The sequence below is a fragment of the Tetrao urogallus genome (assembly GCF_951394365.1).
Source record: "Tetrao urogallus genome assembly, chromosome: 5".
Lineage (NCBI taxonomy): Eukaryota > Metazoa > Chordata > Aves > Galliformes > Phasianidae > Tetrao > Tetrao urogallus.
In genome coordinates, this window is record NC_136818.1 from 51,058,057 (window position 1) to 51,081,072 (window position 23,016).

General features: G+C 37.2%; 1 protein-coding gene across 1 annotated transcript in view; it reads right to left on the reverse strand.

Moving 5' to 3' along the window:
* KNDC1 (kinase non-catalytic C-lobe domain containing 1) overlaps nt 1-18,437 on the reverse strand; it is a gene marked incomplete at both ends in the record, with an annotated part of 56,864 nt that extends 38,427 nt beyond the window's left edge. The window contains 3 exons of the mRNA XM_079535299.1: nt 11,832-11,890; nt 13,893-14,091; nt 18,345-18,437. Coding sequence (XP_079391425.1) covers nt 11,832-11,890; nt 13,893-14,091; nt 18,345-18,437 — 351 coding nt within the window. The remainder of the gene's footprint in view (nt 1-11,831; nt 11,891-13,892; nt 14,092-18,344) is intronic.
* Between the last annotated feature and the right edge of the window lie 4,579 nt (nt 18,438-23,016).

A 23,016-nucleotide genomic window follows, 5' to 3' on the forward strand; every position in this document is an offset into this window, starting at 1 on the left:
GAAAGCCACAAGTATGATGTGAGGTCCTGAATATATTCTTTTCAGAAAGGGAGCTCTATGTTTGAGAAAAATTTGAAGATGACAATCATACAAATGGCTTCAAAGATGCATTCTAATTATATTACATTGTTTTCCAAGACAAAGGCGTAGCAAGACTCAAAAGTAATAAAATAAATATTCAGAAAGTGAAGATGACACTTTTTTAAATCTTCAGGCTTAGGCAGAGAACAGTTTCTGACAGCACTAAAGTTTTATACTATGAGTAAAATATATTCAAAAAGGTATCCATCAGTTCCAATCCAAAGTTATTTGGCTTGCTGCATACCATTTTACGATCAGTTCACACTACAGGAAGTGAAATCAGAGAATAATGATGTACTCTTGTTTGAAAACTCTATAAATTAAAAGATCAGGAGAGGAAGCAAAAACTCCAGGCCTACACAGAGCATGACAGAGGCTCTGTTGTATCAATGCTTGGCAGGGCTCAAGAACTAGGCTTCTATTGGAGCTCATATTTGCAGAAAAACAATGCAGAAAAAAAACTCACAAAAGAGCTTTTGATTAACAACTGCATAAGCATTTAGGATTGTGAATAATGTCTATTTACATTTTGTATTGAGATTTCACTGAGTTTAGAAATTTAGGTATTCAGCAAAACTAGAAAAGACAGACTGTAATAGAATTAATACTTCTTGTAAAATATTTTTGGAATTATAGGAAAAGAACAAGACAACTTCTGTTTTGATACTGTGCTCTGACCCTTATTTTACCATACACCATTTTTCTCTCCTTTATCGAGATTGATGGAAAATATATAGATGTTTTCACCCTGTCAAAGTTCAAATCGTTTAAAGGTACCATAAGTGAAAGCTTCAGTATCTTATAAATTGCATATTTATGCAATTTATAAATATATAAACTGCATATTTAAACAAATTCAAGTTAATGCTTAACAAAATTGCCTCTAGAAGAAAACATTTAATAATTACCTATGGTTGTTGTTTTTTTTTTTTTTTTTTTTTTTTTTTTTTTTTTACTATGCTAGCTCACTCTAAAGTGTTTTTTGTGCAAATGGAACTCGTATAGCAACGTCCTTCAGCAACAAAATGAGAGGGAAATGGACCAATTATTATTTTCAATACTTTCCTTTCTTGTAGAACTCTTTTCTGCACAAACAAACTGTTTACTAGAAGACACTTTATTTAATAGTAGCTTTTTATTCTTTTGGCATTTTGAGTGCATAGAAGATCTGCAGAATGTGCTGGAAGCCTTAACCAGAAGGCTATCCACAAAACATGCACTCTATCCTGAATTAGCAACATCAAAAGTCAAAAAAGTAACATTTAAACTAATGCTACACTTGCAGTTTATCCCTTCTAGAGGCAGTAGCTTCTCAGTTTTGTCTGAAAAGTTCTTGTACAAGGCTTCTTTACAAAATAGAACAATGAAATGCAGCCACAGATCGAATTCACCTCAAACAATTCATTCCCATTTGCAATCTGCATGTATTTCAAGTCTCCAATTGCCTTTTTATTGGCGTAACAACTAAGTGAACACTTTCAAGTCTTAACATGTTCTTTGGCAAGTGCTAGGTGATCAGTTTACATTGCAAAACATAAATAAGATGTTGCAGATGCAATCATCTAAAAAGCAGTGCTACAACTTAGAAAAGAACCAATCAAAATCTAAATGCACTTATACAGTATAACTATCTTTACTACATTTTATTATGCTTTGGTTTCTTGTGATATGCTCTAGCATGTCTGAACTAAGGAAGCCTTACCTAGAACGTCACTCTAATATCACTGCCTTTTAGCTGAGGGCTGCTGATCTGTAATGGTTCAGGAAAATACTTTTCTAAAAATTCCTAATTTTTCTAAAATTTCCTAAATTTTACCCACACATCTTTTTGCATTCTGGCTTTACAGGAATTTCCACAGTTTATCGCATAACAAAGAAGTATTTCCTCATGTTTATTTTAACTCCACCTGTATATACTTCATTGTTGCCAAGTACTTCTTTCATTTATGAGGGCTGGCAAGTAATCACTGTATGGCTGCTGCTAAGAAAGGCTTTGCAGATTTCAAGCCTAATTTCTCCCTCATGGCATCTTCTTCCAGACTTGAGAATATCACTGCAAGTAATTACTTACTTTATGAATGCTGCTTCACCATCTGCACATAGAAATTTATTTTACAGCTAATTTTGTCAACACGGTCAGTAGTCTATTCTACAAACGCTGATTAAATAAAAATATTGATGGCTTCCCATGAAGAACCACTGCAGTGTTAGAACCTCCTGAAGGTTCCTCTGCACAGAAAAGGATTAGAAAAATCATGCAGTTTTTCATTTTTTCTGCTACAGCTTTCTTTGAAAAATTTTAATACATTCTTGATCTGCTGACTCGAAGACTCTGGGCAACATTTCCTGCCTTTGATAGATTTCCATTATATTGCTCAATTTATTTATTTATTTTTTACACTTCCATACACTTTTATTTTTGGCCCACACCTTTAACCTACTACGTTTACAGTCCTTTCCAATTTATTTGAAAAATACAGTGTTAAACTTTTTTTTTTTTTTTTTTTTTTTTTAAGTAAAGTATACCTTTTGACTTGCTTCCTAATCTTTCCTAATCTTAGGTTGCTCTTTTTGTGTCTTTTTCAGGTCTTCTTTGGTCAGAGCATAAAATTTCTTTAAGAAACATTTGATAAGCTCACAGGAGTCTCCATATTACTTGCAAACATGTTTTAATGGCTGTTCTGGTCTTCTACATGGCTATGTAGAAAAGTTGACTGTTGTCCACAGACTAAATTTCCAGTATCTCTGGCAGTGATGAATCTGAAAAGCAATACTGTTGACCCAAAGCTACATCCAGAATAAATAGGAATTTTTCAACTTTACTGCAAGATAGTTTTAAGAGGCTGTTACTCCAGTTGCTAAAGACAGACATATCTTGAGCCACTGTCAGTGACTGTTGTAAACATCCATTTTGCTTAAAGAAGTCACACAAAGAATAACATACAAGCTAGCTGACTGTTTTAAAACCAGCCTGCGTCCATGAAATTACTCTTATCTTTGATGACACAAATTACGAACATGTTTCTAACAATTCCATTTTCAGTCTCCCATAATCACAGAGATTAACACTAATGAATAGCCCCAACTGACTACTCTCCTGCAAGACTGTAGAAGTGTAATTATGACAGGCAAAGAAAAGTATTGCAGTAAAACTCCTAAAGACCTCAAAGGTTAGACAGCATATATCTTTAAAGCTTCTTAATGCAATTTTTTAAACTCTTTTTGGAACTAAGTTTCACATATCACAATTCTCCTTATGCTTTATCAGCCATTAACCTCCCTACTTATAAGTTACCCCCCATAGGTAATTCGTTTATCACTTCAGTAAACTAACCCAACTTATTCCCTTGTAGGCACAGAAACAAGGAAACCTGGGAAGCCCTTATATGAATGCTGAGCAGGCTCATTTTATCTTCCCTCAACTGCACACATGCAAGATCTTTTTCATCGTATAGCAAATGTATTATTTGCAGTCATTGAAGTTTTGTCTTAAAAAGTATACCCTTTATCTAAAACGTAAGAGAAGCTGCTTATTGATAAACCACTGAGCTAAATAGTTCAGTCACACAATTCTCTGTGGGGATATACTTATTCCACGTTTCAGAGCTAAAGAATTTAAGATGAATACTTACCATTAAGAGCACTGTGGGCCAATAAACTCAAAGAGCTCTCCAGTTCCATTACTGTGCCATGAACCAAAGACATCAGGATTCTAGCAAAATATTTATTACTGTATAGCAAGTGTTAATTCTTCCTTGAAATTAATCTAGGTAGATTCTTCCTAGTTCTCTACAGGAAACTAGGATCTTTCATGAACTGTAGACGTAAAAAGTTGGCCAAACACTTCTGAACTTACATTATTATATAATATTTCAGCAGACAACATCCAAAGAGCATCACTGCCTCTGCCCTCAAACTTTTTTTTTTTTTACTCTCTTAAAACACTGATTTTTACAGGAGCTGCATGTGACTGAAATAGCAGGTCAATAGGTAGCTCTCATAGTATGCCAGGAATGCAAACGGGAGGATAAACAAAAAAGATTTTTGTTTGTTTCTAAAAAAGATTCATAGAGAAATACTCGTTGCAGAAGTGAATCCTGCTCTCTCTTGTCAATTAGATGAGACATATAGAAATGACTTATATAACCATGATATGACTTGAACAGTACTGCATACACAAAAAATTTCACAAGGGAAGTGTAACACATATACTACATTCACAGATTGTTTCCTCCAAAGTGACAGCCTGATTAAATCAATATTACTAAGTAAAGCAGCAACATCTGTTGACTTTATAGTTGAGAGCAAGGAGTCTCTGACTTTATTAACTTAGTAGAAGAGCTCAGAAGCTCAAGAATCCTGGAGAAGACATATACCAACTAATAAACCTGATCTAGTGGTCACCTGAGAAAGCCTAAGCCACCTGCAATGCATTTTCCAGGTGTTCAGATCCTAAACTTGAAATACAAGTGATTAGTTCTCAAAGGAGCTTCCTTGAAATTCTGTAATTAAGGAGAATGACACGTAAATGGCACACATTTTTTCATAACCCTGGAATTTCTGTTGACTGAATTTAAAGCAGACAAATGAGATAACTCTATAACCATCCAACTTACAGAGCAGACTGAAGAAGTCTCATAATTTCATCTGGAGCCTAGGAAAACTTCTCATCTGCCACCTACTTTTAAGTCAAACTTTTCAAAAATGAAGTATTTATGAATGCTTTCATACAGTCGTGAAAACTTTTTTTCAGCAAATGCAAATGGTTAAAAATATTTCTCACTGTTTCAGTAATCTGAAGTCTCCAGACATTAACAATAATCATGAATCTTTACAAATGACCTGAACAACCACATAAAGCATACAAAATGCAGGACAGAGGCATTTAAACATAAAGTAATGACATGGAAAGCATTCTGAAATGTGGTAAAGAGTAAATTACAGAAATGAGTAGAAAGCACAATTAAATTCTTTCATCCAGCAAGGCCATGACGGGACCACCAAAGAAATTCATTTGAATGGTTAGAATTGAAAACTAACAGATTATTCCACCAGAACTAAGGAAGACACCTTCTCAGTTACGGATGAAGCTATCAGAACTGATCAGAAGAGTTCATCTAGAAGAGGCCACAGAACAACTGATCCAAAATATTTGTGCACCTTTAAAGAGCTTAGAGTTACGATGTAGCACAAACATACTGGGACAAAATCACGTGTGCTTCTTTCTGTAGCTTTTTGTTTTTTAAGGGAACTAATCTGCAAAATCAGTCAGCATCACTCATCAGGCTGCTACAATGGTAAACTACCACACATACCAGCTGCTTTAAGATAAAACACTAGCTTAAGTAATCTTTTCCTCACAGCAACAAAATCCTCAACTAAGCAGGTCAGAAAAAAGCTTTTGTGTGAAAGAATAAATCTCCCCCAGTCATAAGGAAAACAGATAGCTTTAATAAACCCACTTATAACTACTTAATAATGAAGTAAGGAAGAGACAAAGTACTACATATTTTCATAAAATAGGTTATCTATACACAGTCATTTGTCTTCTAGAGAGATTCTTCTGCCCGTAAGACAATTCTATTGATGAAAATAAAAGCAAGCCTGAAAAGTTATGGTTCAGATTTAGAGAAAATAGGCTCAAGAAGCCCGTGAGAAAAGAAACGTGCTAAGTTTGCAACTTCAGAAGTAAGCAACAAGCTGTAGGGGTTTTTTGGGGACATCAAGTTATACATTCTAAGAGATCCTATACATTCAAAAAGAAAAGAAATAAGAAAAAAAGACAGATGACAAAAATTTTTCAACTGTTGGTCTCACATTCCTTCCTTTGGTTAGCTCTTTGTGTAAAACAACTAAAGGGTGATATTATTCAGTGTAAAGTTCTTCATCTTTCCTTAGTTGGGTCAACGATGTAAGAGCAAGAGCAGGAGGATTTCATTTACTCTTCTATAGCACAGTAGAGGCACTCGTAACTAAATAAAAGTAATTTATTTTTGTCACTGAAGAAAAAGACAGCCTTAAATACACTCAGAAAATAGAATGATTTAGACTAAAAGAGAAGTTACCATTTGCTGATGAGAAGCCTTTTTGCTGTTGGACAGAATGAGTCTCCAAAGGAGCCTATATGAAACCAATGGAAGTAGAACTCAATAAAAAGGACACTAGCTGTTTCAAAGAACTTATTTCTCCATCATATAAAAACAAAACCAAAAAAACCCTCCAGAAGAACTGGCAAAAAGTTTTCTTTTTCTTCTCAGAACTAAAGAAAGAACAGAACAGTAATAATATCATAACATTCAAAGCCACTGCTTTAAATTACCAGAGAAGCAGCAAAGGCAAAACTTCCTTTATAACTTCTACTGTTTTGATTCAGTGGAAAGAAGACAGCTTTATAATTTAGAGAAGGACCAACAGCTGAGACCTGAGCACTAGCTCAGTAATGATCAGCTACTGAGAAATACTGCAGCACCAAACCGTCAGCTCAGTTTTCTTTAGTAGGACCAAATTATACATACACCCCAGGCCTTTCCTTATCTATTCTCTAGATCAGTAAATTTAATTTGGCTTTTCAATGCATGCATTTATATGCATATAAAATGTTTATATGAACATGGTAGATAACAATCCATCTTGACACATCTCATAGCAATAAAAGTCATGAATTTTAACTATCGAGACTCTTAAAATATCTTTAGTTCATCTTCTCTATTTGAAATAAAGTTGTTGAGACACTTGAAAGTTTTTGCTGGTTTGTTGACTAAATAATCTATAATCCACTGAAAACTTCAAGTCAACAGTTGTCACAGTTTAATAAAGAGAATGCCAGCAATCAGCCTTTACTGTTTCTGACTCCAGTCACCACTGGGATTATTGCATGCCTCACACCTGCTGTAGCAGCAAAAAGCAACAAGAAGTTCTAGCTGAGAAGATGGAAGCAGAACTTCACTCTCTTCCTGGTGCCTATCCCATACTTCTCCCCTCTCCTTCCATGGTAGCACAGTATTTAAGTCAGTATCACCTTATTTCCCCCCACGTTTTTACACCTGAAAAAAATTTAATACTACTGCATATTGAGTCCCAGAACTACTGCATTTTATCACTTCTAAATAATGAAAGAAGTTATTAAACAGAATCATTATCCAGTCTGCTTCAGACATAGAAAAAGGCAGACCGAAAATTCACTGATTCTAGAGGTTCACTAGAACAACTGAAATTGAATAGCCATATTATTAAAAGACTATAAATGCAAGTTCATACATGGCAGACATTAGTCCTTCATCTCACTGAAAGCTCATATCTTAGAAATGTGAGGTTCTGTATCAATGAACCTCTGTGTCAGACTCAATGGCAGTTTTGTGATAGTGACAAACAGCTACTTGAAACTGGTTTGAGACAGCCAATGTTTTTAACCTGAGGCAGTTTCTATTGTAGCGATGGAAATAAAACTATTAATGAAGTCACCAGTATTTAGCTGTTCCTGTTGTGCCTCCCACTGGTCAAATTTCACAAGTCCTGCACTGTAGTGCCCACAGCAAAAAAAAAAAAAAAAAAAAAAAAAAAAAAAAAAAAAGACATGGGACCATTTTCATTAAGAAAAACCTTTCCTATTTAGAGAAGGGAATAAAGAATCAGTTTACACTGAAGATGAATATATATATGCTTAGCAAATTATTCAAGTACACCAATTTTAAAAGAAACATTTTTGCAACTCCATCTCTTCATGATTTTTCTAGAACAGAAAAACCACACATTCTATACTACTCCCTACAACAGCACACTAGTAGAGTATTACATAATCTGAGACTAGCAATTTATACTCAGACATTTATTTGTAGCTGACTTAGCTCAAGATCTAGGGAAAACTTAAAAGGAAAAAAAAAAAAAAAAAGCCAGTATTTACTATAGCATCTTCCCATCAGTGCAGGCAAATAACAGCTCGATGACATGATGAGAAAGCTTTTACCAAGCACAACAACATCACATACTTGCATACGTATTAAAAATAAAAGGAAAAATGATATTAAGTGTACTGTAAAATAATCCACTTCTTTAGAGTTGCAGTATGGATCATAGCACTAAAAATGATCTCCTAGGAAAGGTAAAAACATTTCTCTCGTTTACCCCATTCCCCTCTCTTTTTACAGCATTAACCATTAACAGCACAGTTTCTAAGGCACAATGGTAACAGCAACAGCATGCAAGGAGATAGCAATATTACAGGAAAAGATTTAAAAGGAATAGATACCCAGGAGGTCCCAGAGAACAAAGGCACCTGTTCAGCTTTCTTTTTTATTGTGATAATACACTTTTTTCTTCTTACACCAGCAAGAAGAGGACATGATAAAACTACCCTATTAAACAGTGATCCAAGTGCTTGGCAACAATCTTTTCAAGGCCTCTGGAACCCCTCAGAGACAGCAATCCATCCTCCATCCCTTTTATTCCAGCCCCACAGGTTCAAACAGTGACAGCACTAACAAAGTCACCAGATGCAGAGCCTGGCCACACGTCACCATTGGCCCCTTTCACAACTACTTTCTTCTTAACATTCTTCTCCATAAAGAGCTGGTGTTAATATCAGGTATGGAATAGAGGAGTCCTTGAGAGCTAGCTTTTACTTTCCTACTATTAACTGAAGTACAGTAGCTGAAGTTGGTGTTCTCACTTTACAAATAGAGAACAAGTCATGAAACAAAGCACGAGCCTAAAAGAAAGCATGTAAAAATAACTACAATGCTTTTCAGTTCTGTGCATTGGCCTTAGGAGCAAGCTTTACATCTCTTGCTATTTAAAATACCAGAAACTGAAATTTTAAATAGTGTTGTTTCAGACACCAGAACAATAATGCATTTCAATTTGTTTCCTGTGTCTATTGCCCTGGTGTACTTGTGAGTGCCAGCTAAGTTTAGTAACTAATTAGACTGGAGTCACAACTCCATTAGAGGTCTGGATCAGTAATTCACAAAGCAGGAAACAAAACATTTCTTGTTGAAATAACTGTAGCTTTATTTGAAGGACTTTTTTTTTTTCTTCTTTTTTTTTTTAAAGAGGGAGAAGTCATCCAGTAGCTACACAAACTGCATTATATACTTCCATTTTCAAAGCCACAAAATGGGTCACATTTGAATTAAGCGATACTTCTGGCTGACATGACTATTTTAAATCAGTTGAGCTTTGACACCAGACTAGTAGCAATCAAAGATCACCAAAAACACAATCTGTGGTTCCAATACTAATTCTCTCCTTATACTGACATTGAATAGTTTCAATATAAACACTAGTATACTTTGTTGACAACAGAAAGCGAACAGCCGCAGAAACGTTCCTTCAACAAAAAAAACTAAGACCATTACCAAGGAAGAAGCACTAACAAAAGCTTTCATGCCTCTACAGGCACCTATAGAAGGTGCAGCTTATTTGTATAGAGCAATTGAATCTTACAATACCAAGAAAGCAAAATCGCAGAGGGTTTCCTCACAGACATGTATGTACACACCAATGCCATTCCACTACTGCATAATAGAAGATTACAACTAGGGATGAAGGAATAGACAAATGTATCAATACTGTTGAAAAACAGAGGAAAGTTTAAGTATTAGCAGCAAGAAAGAAACAATTACCTTGGAAGTATCACAGTAGTTTATAATCTTGTAAATGTAACTTAAAGATCAGACCTACCTCCTATCTTAGAAACTACTAAAGCAAATTGAGTTCAGTGTAGATCCCAACCAAAATCTGATCAGGTCCTAAATATTTTAAAAAGAACCAAAGCTACAAGCAGCAACAGGTAAAGCTTTGAGAATTCCATGAATACTCAGCATCCCCTGGCTGACAAGAGGCAAAATTCCCAGATACACCTCCACCTCAAAGGAGAAAAAGAGTGATTTGTCAGCCTTCTGCACCACTGTAGATCGCTGAACGGAAAACAGCTGAGGCAACAGGTCAGGCTTGTAGCACTGGTCTCTTGCTTTGCAATGTTCCTCAACTTGTTAGATAAAGAAACAGGGAAAGGAACAGAAATCAGTATACCCAGCCCTTCCCCCCATTTCACTGCAGGAAAGAGCACGATGACATTGCTTCTCCTCCAGTTGAATGCATACCTTCAGGTACTTTCATCAGCCTTTGCAAAGAAAGTAAAAGGGTCAACATTCAGAGCCACTCCTACTCAAAGAACCTTCACTGACCGTGTAATTGTTGCTTGCACTGTACTTGGTATTAGGAATCACCAAAGTCTTAACAGGCTCCTAAGAACTACCATATGAGAAGATTCAAATAATAAACCTGTATGCAGAGGTGTTTTATACAAGATGAATATAGTGGCCTTGTATATCAGACAGAACTAAAATTTCAGGTCACTTTGTATTCCTAGTCTTCCCAGATCCCCGTTTCACTTTGACCCGTGTCTCTTCTTCAGTGTGTTTATTTGTTATATTCATACCAGAGTTCAGCAACTCCTAGAGACAGAAAAAGGGCAAAAAGTATGCAAGCTCTTGAAGATCGAATCTTCAAAGTGTCTGTCTCAGGTCCTACAGGCTTCTTGAGGAGCAAGGTACAGAGAACATTTATTTCAGCGGATTTTTTAACTGCAGCAGAATTATAACAAAAAATCAGAAATATAATCTCCCTTGGACCACACTTCAGAACTTCCTTTCCTCAGTTATAAAACACTATTCTATTTTCCATAAAGCTGGCTTCCTCTGAGAAGCCCTCTGTCATCAGATTCCCAGTGTCAGTAACTCAGAAAATCCCAGCTTGGGGATCAAGCAGGATACTGAGCACAAACAGTTTCAATACAACTCTGATGATCTATATAACTACATTCAAAAAGCACAGCAACAGAGAAGAACACTGCATTCCTAAACTTCCAAGCCTGTGCAATTTCACATTCTCTCTCTCTACTACTCTCATGTCACCCCCCCATCTTAATCATTCTCATCTTACTTGCAGTACTATGTAATTCATTTTACCCTTTCCCCCTCAGGGAATACAAAGGAAAATAAAAATGACTATGAAAAAGAAAACTACTAATGATAGAAGGTTCTTATGTAGTACCATGTACAAAGTAGACTCATTTATTTTATATACTGAATGATGATAATTCAAGTGCTTTAATCTGTAAGATGTTCTATCTAAAAAACACATGCTAGGAAAAAAAAGTGTACAAAAAAACAACAGATACTGCTAAGCAAGCAAGCACTCTTCCAGTATGCAATGAGATGGTTGATTTGGGAGGCTAATGAATTAGTATAAACAATTTAAATCTAATTTAATTTAACAATGTAGAGCATTTATGCAGTGCGAAGCAACAGATAGTCATTTGCTTCTTCATTAGACCAAAGATAATATTGCCGATTACCCTTCCATGAATTATTTTACTGAAGAAGATAGCAAACACATTTTATATTTAGTCATAAAAGTTCATGGCTAGTCCCCAAACAAGCAAATATAATGAATGAAGGACACCAGTGAATGTAACATAGGACCAGCTGTGGTTAAAGGCAATGTGTTATTCAGTCAAAATAGATTCTCACATTTTAACAGCTAGTGAACAAATGTTTATACAGAAATACAGAATTTTAAGTATACCTTTCAATACTACAAAAGGCATGGCATGCTCCTAAAGAAGCACAATTTCCCATTCATAATCTTAAAATGTTTTAAGATTGTACACCAAGAATTCTGAGCGTTTAGCACAGTGAAAATAATGAAGAAGTTCAATCCAACTATTTTACAGAAATTTATGAACTTGCCTCAAAAGTGTTACCGGTGATATCAAATTCTGGTGGAACAAAGGCACCTTCTGGATCATCTTTGAAAGGAAAAGAAAATGTATTGGATTAGAAATTAGTAGTTGTGCTTCTATAAAAAACATACTAATTTGAGTTTGTACCATAAAACTTGTATACTATTTGATATACAGGAAACAACGGCATTTTGGTTCACTCACCCCCAATCTACAAAGAACTTGTTATCCGTGTTTCCAGTACTGTAAGCAAAGTGTTATTTGCAAACTTTCTACCAGAAGATACTATACCTTTTCAAGCATGAAACAAAATAGATAAAACACCCCATAGAGATTTATTTAACACATCTAACCACTTCTGGCATATCTTCAGACCTTCATGCTTGGACCAAGTTATCGTCTAAGTAGGTATGAATCAGCTATGGCTTGTATTTGGTTAACAGGACATTTTCATTTGGTAGTTTCCACTGCAGACCTGGGTTCAAGCAGCAAAAGCAAAGTGAAAAGCTAACTTCCTTCTCTTTCATGGGCCATGACATAGTTAATTATGGTAATATATGGAAGAAGTACATTCCTTATGCGGGTGCTGCCTAGCAGAGAACTAAGCTACTAGAGGAAGCACTGCAGGCTGAAGAAGGAAGAAAGGAACTTCCTATGAGAAACTGAAATTACTGCTGCATACAAGCATACATGTAACATCACAGTCTGTTGATAATTTCTCAACGGGGAGAAAAAATAGCACACTCACACACATCACACACTCATCACAGTTTTAGCTCTAATATAACTTTTGTGTCTGTACTTCAGAAGTGAGATGCATATTGTGAAGACAGTAACCTCAGATCTATGGTGTAAGACTTGTTTGACATTTAGAAATGGCAGCTACCTTTGTTTCCTTCTTTCAAGGGAACAGTTTGAAGGCTGTACAAATGTATAGTTTTTAATAATCAGTAACACTCTCTGTATCCCTTAACCATAGTGTTTATAATAGAGATTTGTCTGATTTGAACAGACAAGAAGATATCAGAGCACTTGGCAGAATATCCTACTGGATGTCTGTCACTTTCCTTAGCACAGAACCTGCACTCTGTAAAAGCAGAGGTGACAGGCTGTTCATTTTCTCTCACTGGCAAGGAACTCCAGAGGTCATCATTTTCTTCTGGAAGAATAAATGCATAAGTAACAGCTAGTGAGAAACCAAGAAAAGACAGCTTCCAGAAGGGCCTTATCTAGCAAACAGTATTTTAACAAAGTAACAACAAGATTTGAGGGAAAGGGTAAGAGAAAGACTCAAGGACACAGGGGAGAGTTGGGGTGGCAGAAGGGGGGTGGGGAACAACATATGCTTTTTTTTTTCCCCAATCATTCCTAGGAAAAACACAATTTTAAGAACTCAGGAAAAAAAAAAAAAAAATCACTTCCTTAGAGATTAATATGACATCAGAGAACAAAATATTTGTACATCACCTGCATTATACAGGAATTCCCATAATCACACATCTTAAATACTTGAATAGGGCAAATTCCTGGATCAGTTGTTTGCCAGCTATTCAATTAGACTAAAACTTTTATGAAGAAATCAATTTTTCTTTTCCAGCTGCAAGCAAAAATATTAGAGGAGTCTTTAATCCACTGGATTTATCCCCTGCAATAAGTCTTTCATACATATCCCCTTATGAATATAAAGCCAGCTTTTCTCCCTATCCAAACTTCAAGTTAAGACAAGTTACTTAAAACAAAGGAAACCAATTCCATGCAAACAAGGACATGGCATGCAGATACACTGACAAAAAACCTATGTAGGAGATGGAGATACATTAAACTAACCTGGACAAGTCTTAAAGTAACTATGATGAGTCTTCTATCCAAACTCATACAAGTCTTTATTGATCAACCACAAACCGAGCACACAGTTTCATGCAGATCTCTATACCTAAACAAGCCTTTTTTTTTTTTCTTCTTTATTTTAATTTTAAGTCTTCAGAATAGACTAGAATGCTTTACTACAGACTCTCACTATGAGTTTCCATAGTTTTAAAACAAATTGCCTGGAAACACAAATACTTACCACTGAGTTGTTCCATGAAGCATACATTGCCATTGGTGTTAAAAGCCAGAGTGTCAGGAGTGATGCAAAGAGTCTGGAAGATTGCAGAATGGGCAATGCTCTTCAGAGAATGGCAACACTCCAGGCAAATTGCCCAAATATCTTGCTCTTTAAGACAGCTATCTCGCAGTGACAAAATATCAGCAAGGGACACATTCTCCTGCCAAGACATGAATTCATAAATTACTCTACATTTCATGACATTACTTTTGGTACCATAGATTATATTTGACACAAGTGACTACAAGTAATATTTCCAGCAAGTTCTGAGACTTTTCAGGACACTGATTAACACCCCAAGAAACATAAAATTCTCTATGCTGCTTTTAACACAAGAAGTCTCCAAGAAGCACAGTTAATCCAAACATAGGTATCACAGTACGTTAACATCAAAAATAGACTTACTATAGGAATTATGTAAGTTACATAAACACTGCATCAAAGTTAAGGAAACAGACCATTCAGAGGTAAAAGCAGAGAAATGAAATTAAAACATTTTGTTTAACACGTGCCTTCCTTAGACTCTCCCAGGTGGTTTTCGATAAACTCCTTTTAAATTCCCTTCACAGTGAAAATTTCCCTACCAGTGGAAAAGTATCCTCTAAACTGGCCTGCCTTATAAATGATGCTGTTATGAAGTTTAGTGGCGTAGATCATTTAATAAATCCTCAGAAGTCCAACATGCTGTAGGAAAAGTGTTCTTAGACATAAAAACCAAGCATTTCAGTTGTCCACTATTCCCAGTGCTCTTAGGATCAAGACAGTTCACAGACTTAGTTTCTAAGCTATTGTCCTAAAACATTAAATCACCTTCCCTTCACGCTATGATTACAGCAAGGACATTAAGACTAAAGACCACACTTTCTGAAAGATAGTAAGCATAACTTGAATTAAAGATGCAACCAAATATTACTTGACGTATAGAAAGGAAAGTATCTCAATGTCAGCCAAACAGAATGCAAACTGAATTGTAGTGGTTTGAACTTTTAAGCATGGGAAGCTTGAAAAACAGAGCTGTAACTGACATTATGTACCTCATTATTGGAAAACATCAGGATTTCTATTATTATTTACTGACAGAGAAAGTTTGTTGACACATTTTTCAGAGGAAGAAGTACTTCATTCATAATATCCTTTAAAAAAGGACCAATCCTAAAACCAAAATTTATTTTGCTTTTAGACTAAAGCAATAACAACTTAATTATTAAGTTATGCTTAACAACTGAGGAAAAAAAACCAAGTAGGAAATGAATCATGCTTACTATTATTTGGCAACTGTAACTTTTATTTTCAATATTGAAGTTTTCACCAGCCTAAAGATGTATTAATTCGCTAACAGAAGAATTAGTGCAGTGCCATCAGTGCTCACCCAGCTCAGTCCAACACAACACAGAAGAGCAAAAGCTGTTACAGCTCAGGTACATGAGAAAGACAATCTCATTTTCTCTGTGCTGTCCTCAGCATTGTATGCGTAATGCTGCCATTGGATTTTGAGGATGGATAAGAAAACTTTGCATGTTTTTATGGGGAATTCCTTTCAAGCATGAAAGGCAGCACAGAGGTTCTTAAATTTGAAAACACAAACATATGAAAAGGAGCTGGCCATAAAACATCAAGTTTTGAAGATGACCATGCTGGTAGATGAGGACAGATTTGGGAAAGAAAGACAGACTGCTTGTTCTAGCACAATGTAATTTTTTTGATCAAAGCAATGAGCCAGTTATTTTAATTCTTTTAGGACCATAGAGCTAAACAACTATGTGACATGATGGCATTTATCAAAGCTGCAAAGAATATTTCATTAGATGCAAAATCATTGTGTCCATCACATGCATATGGAAACAAAAGGCTCAGTTCACAGACACTATAAGAAATAAACATAGCCTGTAAAGTTTGGGAGAACCTCCATATTAATTTGCATTCACAACCAGGACTTGATAGAACTTCTTTTGAGTCAAGCACGAGTTGAGTTCTTGAGCTGATACCAATCACCAGTAGCAATATCTATGCTTAAAGCCACAAAACCATCTTTGTACTGGGGTGCAAATGAAAGAAGATGATCTCATGCCAGATAAATTTATCTTCCTTCCAGGGAAAGGGAAAGTTTTGTTAAAGAAAAAAAAAAAAAAGAAAGAAAGAAAAAAAAAAAAAAGGCCTAAGAATGCTGAATTCATATTCAGTAGCTTCTTTCAGCAATGGACAGACTGGTAAAGATAAAAAAAAAAAAAAACAACCCAAAGAAAGACAACAAACAACAACAGAAAAGCTACACAGTAAACCTTTCCTTCAAAGGGCACAAAGCTATTTACTTTATGGAAACGCTGCGTTTCTCAAATGACCACACTGAATAACCTTAGCTACCAAAGTTGCTACTGCAGCACAGCAACAACCTTTCAGAGAATGAAGCATTGAAAATATTGAGACATATGTTTACTTAGTTTCCCTAATCAAAGCTATGCAGAAACAAGTTTTCACTGAGGAAAAATTAACAAACAAATATTTTTTCAGAACGTAACTCAGCATCTTCTAGCAAGTTGAAGCTTCTAGCAAGCCATAACTGCAATATTTTGGTCTATGGAAAATCTACAGGAAAACTTGCCACTGTTACAGACACCTTTCCTCACTTGTCTCATTATCAGGAAAAGATACTTGCAAAAGACATTATTGTATTATAACTATGAAAAGTTAATAGGTTAAATAATCATACTTCAATTCACCACTTTAGTTCACAGTTTTCCCTTGTATTTTCTTCAAAAGTATAATGCAGTGCACTAGTATATGCAAAAAAAGCAGAAAGAAAACAAAGAGAAAACAAACTGAACACAGACAACATCTTAAAAATTTTAAATGAAATATTAAGGAGTTTCATATAAAGGAAGTCCCAGCCAGGAAAGACATTTTAAATACACTGTCACCACCAGTATTTCCTACTCATCTGCCCAGGCACTTTCCTGCTTCGCACACTGAATGCTGTAAACCAAGTACACCACAGTTCCCACTCAATGACTAAGCATCTAGGAGTACTTCAGGTGCCAGAAGGCTGTGAATGCCGAGTCCTGTTATCAAGATAGTGCACACAAACCTCAAAACACTCTGTTCTAGAATCATGGAAAACTTGGCAAACATAATTAATTAAATTAATCAGAGCTGAAGAAAAACATTTTGTTGCCTGTGTAAGTCAGTTGAATACTCTTCAAAGGAGTCCCTTTAAGAAAAAAGTTCTCTAATCACCAGGTGATAGGTGATCATTCTCTCAACAAGAATATTTGAAAACATTAAAGTGCTTGGAAAAACTAAACAGAAGGGACTGATGGGAATCCACAATCACAGACTGCATCGAGAGAAATGGGCTCAGGTCTTCCTCACATAGAAGAAAGAACAGATCTTCTTCCACTTCTAGCTTTTAAGTGAACCTGTAAGGAGGAGGCCACTGCCAGCTTCCTTTTGTATTTGGCATGAACCAGCCTGAGAAGGCCTACACCGAGCGCAAAGATGAAGAAGAGTATCCAAATGAGTGATAAACACAAACCCTACGTCAAGATCAGAAGAGTTGGGTCAGATTCTACCAGAAGCATGAAACTGCTGAGCCAGGAGTTGACTTATGGAGTCTGTGGGGACTTCTCATTTCAAACACCTCTACATCCTGATTCAGCTGGGGTTCTTGAAACACCAAAAGAGAGCTTTACAAGGTTCATTCTGGGAAACGAGCCACTCATATATGGCTTACCAAAGTTTCACTTCCAAGTTTAATCAACTTACCCAAACATTCAGGAACACTTCACATCAAAGGATACAGAAAGCAAAGTGAGAGCAAACAAACAAACAAGTGCAAAACCAAGCACACCCACACAAAGCTGACTGCAGAACCAGCTACAGGTAATTCAGCACAATAAGGAAACAGATGCAATAGCTTTTTACACATTTTTTATTCTCTCCTGACAAAGATGTTTTTACACAGGGCAGTAAGAAATGGCTGTACAAGTACCAAGCTGGTGCTGTACTTTTACCCTTTTAAGAAATCACCCTTGATCGATTACTACAAAGAAACACACTTCATAGCTGCTGTTAGTACACAGCCACACCAGGAGCCAGAAACGAGACGCCCCATCCTCGAGCACCATGACTTTGCTGTTGCATGGAGCAGGGGGAGGGGATGGGCCAAGCCCAACTTGGGAGCTGAGATAACGGGGCAGAAGGGAGCGAAGGAGCCACGGGCTCGCGCCAGAGCAGAACGGCTGTGTCACCGCGGCCTGGCCGCTGCCGGCGTGCCAGGCTACCGCCGGGCTCCACTGGGGCTGCCCGCCGTGCCGCGGCGCAGGCAGGGGCCGGGGCTACCGGGGCCCGAGGCCGCCTCACCTCGGATGCCCGCAGGGACCGCCGCACCGGCTCCGTCCCCGCACCTGCCACACTCACCTCGTCCTCCAGCAACGTCGGCAGGGGCTCGAAGTCGTAGCAGTTCACCTCCTCCGCCTCCTCATAAAACCCATCCTCCGCAGCAGCCTCCATTCCGCCCGGAGAGAGAGCGGAGGCTTCACACCCTCAGCCCCCGCCGACGGCTCATCCCCACGCCCGCCTGCAAGTGACCCCCGCGGCGCCAAGCACACCCGCCTGCTTTAACCCCTTCGCCTCCCGGCGGGGCCCGACCACGAGGCGCCCCCTGCGGCCCGTCGCCGCCTCCCGCCTAAGCCCTCGGCTGGGGCAGCGCTGCCATGGCAACGCGGCCCGCCACCACCTCGCCCGTGCCGCGCTGCCTCGCTGCAGCGGCTCCCGCCCTCCCGCGGCGCCGAGCGCAGCCCGCCCCGGGGCGTCCTCTGCGAGCGCCTGGCGGGAGGGCGGCGGCGTTGCGATGGCCCTGATGGGCGCGCCGGCGCAGTGCTGAGCCCCGCGGTAGCCCCGTTCAGCGTGAACTCGACTGTCTTCCAGGATAGGGCATATCGTGCACATAAGCACAAACAAAAAATCTGATTTTTCCTTCTGATCATCCGCTTTAGTTCATTAGCCCTAACATTTTGCTATCCATAGGACCTAAGATAATTGTATTAATATTCATCAAGCAAAGCAAGGGTTTATGTTCTGGCTTGTAGGCAATTCTTGAAAAAAATTAATTATTAAACTATACTCTGACAATCACTGTGAAACAAATATAGATACTTTTAACTGCTCCATGAAAGTCATCCTGATGCATCTGTAAGATTTCTTCCAGTTAAATATTAGTTGGACATATCCCACAGTTACGGCATGCTACTTAGCAAAAAACCCAAGCCTAAGCAGATTGGAATCTTTCATGTATATGGACTAGATGATCTAAGAGACCTTTTCCAACCTCAATGATTCTGTGATTCTCTGTCATCTTCTTACTAACATGTTGAACTAAAGTGATGGATACAAAAAGTTCTTGCTGACAAATGTTTTTAATGTACATAGTCACCTTTTAGTATGTACACATACAATTTGATAACTTGCATTTTTAATTCTGAACAAATATTAGAGAATGGGAAACAGTGAACCCCTGGTGCTTCTGAAAATAAAGTCCAATCTGACCTGAAGAAGAGCACTGTTTCACTTACAGAAAGTCTATAAAATGTGTTTGATTAGCACATTTTGCCATACCATTCTCCTCAGATAGCATGGTCTACCCAAGAAGAGTTGCAAATTCTGTACACTTGTGGACTGGAGTCTTAACTGCATTGTAAAGAAAAATATATGACAAATGTTTCCAGTATGTGAACTAGGTCTATGAGCTACATTCATCTGTAAATACCTCTTACATCTGCACCCCATTACAGTCCCCACTTGAGCAATCATAAACATTTCCATGAAATGATAGTTTAAGTCAAACCTATGGGTGCTGTATGGAAATTCACATGCCACTTTTGAAAAGATAGCAGTTTTATGTTAGAAAATCACTCGCTAAAAGCAATTAGGACATTTCCCTGCAAGGTTAGCACTCATGTTCAGACATGTGCCCTGTGTTAGTTGAACCTGGGCCTCAATTCTTGGGTATTTTTTGCCAGAGTAAATGACTAAGTGCATTCAAGTGACCTGAGATGCTTGAGACCTGGTCTCCTGGTTACCCTGGATAACTTACTTTCTCTGCTGAGGTACCAGTTATACCAAGTGGAGTATGTATGGAGTGGAAAGCAAAAGGAAATAAACATAGAGGGAGTGAAAGAAACTGCATTTCAGGAGATAAACAGGAATAAACACAGAATTCCTCTATAGATCAAAAGTTGCAGAGAATTTAGCCTTATCACAAGTGCTTTGACAGGCAGGACAGAACAGTCACTGGAACTGATGTGGTTTCATAGATTTTTCCAAAAAAGCTGTGATAATAAATCTCAGATCTCATCAGTAGTTCTGTTTTGTTTCCTCCTTGGCCTCCTGGTTGAGACAGCTGTCAGAAAAGTCAATGTAACTTCTTTGATACATTCATGTAACTCAGTTCTCATACTAGAATATTCAATCTTAGCATCTGCAATTGATATCCATGGGGATTGTTGGAGGACATGTAACACTCTATGGTTCAACATTAGAACAAAAAAAAGCATTTAGATGAAGCTGTCAGTTTGTCTGCAATCATATTTTCCTTTATTTCCTTTCCATACTATTACTTAAGAACATTAAAGTTTGTAAAAATTCTTTGTACAGTAGCAGTAGGCATTCTTTGAAAGATGTTTTGATGGATGTTGACTATCTGTGGAAATAATCTTCTGAGTCTAAGGTTAGCTGAACATGCAAGTGAATATCATATTAAAAAGGGAAATATATAGAACATCATTCAGGTTCTCAATGGTGAGGGATCTCAAAAGGCAGAACTAAAAACATTATTGTGTACTGATAATACTCTTTTGCCTGAAAAGTAATAAGAAATGTTAGCATAGATTAAAGGAACCAAGGGGAGATTTTATTATCCTGTGTTTAGATTCTGAACATGAACTGGATCTCTTTATAAGAATTACAGCAGGAATCATGACTTTTAGATATGTTACTTCTTTACAGTAGATTAGAGATGAAAAAAGCACTATACAAATGTAAACTTGAGGTATATTGTAGCTGTTATACGTGAGAAAATACGTGACAAAAAGTTCACTTAATCACCATAAAGTTTTTTGTTGTAGATCTGATGTGGGATCATAGGCAATACAGAGAGACTGGACCAAATATGTCAGATTTCTATCTTCTTGCAGTTTTAGAGTGCTCCCCTTAAGCTGTGTTGAATTTGTGGTAAATGCAGTTAGGACAGTTCTCTAATTTTCTAATAGGTTGTGTCTGCAGCAGAGTACATGTGTGGGTTTCTGTTTCTGTTAGCAGTCAATAGCAGATACCAGAGAAAAGAGTGTAAACAAGTAGCCATATACGTCTGCTCTTCCAGTACAGTCTTGGATAGTCACACTTTTGATGTGATGGCATCTGTTGGTTTAAGAGGCCTGGAATACTTTTGTTCAGTGACTTTGTTCATTCACTCTTTGAGTCTGTGTATTTTTTACTATCTCCCATGTCCTACTGCGAAATTCTTCAGCTTACCTGTGCAATGTATGAAGTTAAGTCTTTGTTTCAGTTGATATCCCTGATTTATTGTATTGGAAAAAGTGGAGGATAGGCTCCCTATTTATCATCTCTATATCATCCTTGATACTACACTGTTGTTTTTCTCTCTTAGATGCATCTTTTCAGGTTGAAATGTCCCGGTCTTGTTGCTCACTGACAGAATAGAAATTATCCCATGGCTTTGATCATGCACTTCACATACTTTTTAGAATTGTTTCATTATGCAATTAAAAACTGTGGAAGAGAAGGCTGGGATCCAAATGAATGAATGAATAAATGAGCAAATGAATAAAAGAATGAAGTGATATGTAAATGAAGGAAATAATGATTCTTGAAAGCTGTTTGAAAATGATGTATTAATGACCTGCAAAGTAAGGATTTCGCTTAAATGTGATTAACGGATTTAGTTATGAGAGTCACTCCTTTTATTTCCAGGTATCTGGATTCATGATGTGTTTTCCAAAAATGATTCAATGAGCACTAGTCACTGAGAATAAATCTGTGGAAATTCAGAGGGTTACTGCCAGCACCTCTATCTCAACAATCTAAACACCAGACGCAAGAGAAAGGATATTGTATAGGGTACTGCTGTTATGCTGCTTTGTGCTACTGGTGATATCTTACATGTTGCTTCTTAAGCTTTTTCTTTTCATTATAGCACTTTGGTTATTCTTCTTTATAGATTATATAATCATAATTGACTATAAAAAATTCAGAGTACAAGCGTCATAGATGAAAGGTACACATTTGTTACACTATAATTAAATTTTGCATTCTATTTTTAAGAGTTTTTGTTTAATGGAAGTCTGCCTGAAGGCTCTCATTTCAATTCACTTTGGATGAGACTGTGGGAACTGAAGGATTGCAGTAAAAAGAATTGGTTCTTGTGTGTGTACAAGATAGTCTTTTCAATTGTTTGGCTTTTGTTAATCAGAGATCCCTTTAATGCCACAGGCTTTAATACCTTTAGTCTATGAAACTACTGTTCTTCGTTTAGCAGTTATATGTATTTCAAGACAGGGAAAAGCTTTCTGCCAGTTGCCAGCTGCTGCTGTCTTTATGCGTTGCTGCTACTGTAAAACCTGAAGGTACTCAGAGGTAAAGGCACTGAGACACTGCAATTTTTAAACCAGGCCCATTGCTGCCACTAATTGTATATAGGTGTAAATCTGCTTCCTGCAGTGGTAGCTTAATTTGTATTCCCCATACTTCAATCTTACAAAGGCAGTAGAGATTGGCATTCAGAAATGCAAAATTAACACCTCTTCCAATATACCTGAAGAGGATTGGACAACTATATATATAGACTACATACTGAAGTGGAAATCCACATATAGACATTCACTTTTCTTGGGGTTAAACAGTAGAAATGTGAACTCCAGAATCATCAAGCACAGTCTTTGGTCATTATAGGCACCTGTCACATCATTCTTTTCAGAAATGTTTCTAGCACTGTAGCACCCACAAGCTATGAATCTTCTGATTTCCAGCCTTCATTTATACTTAATCATTTTTGTTCTGAGATTCTCTTTTAGCT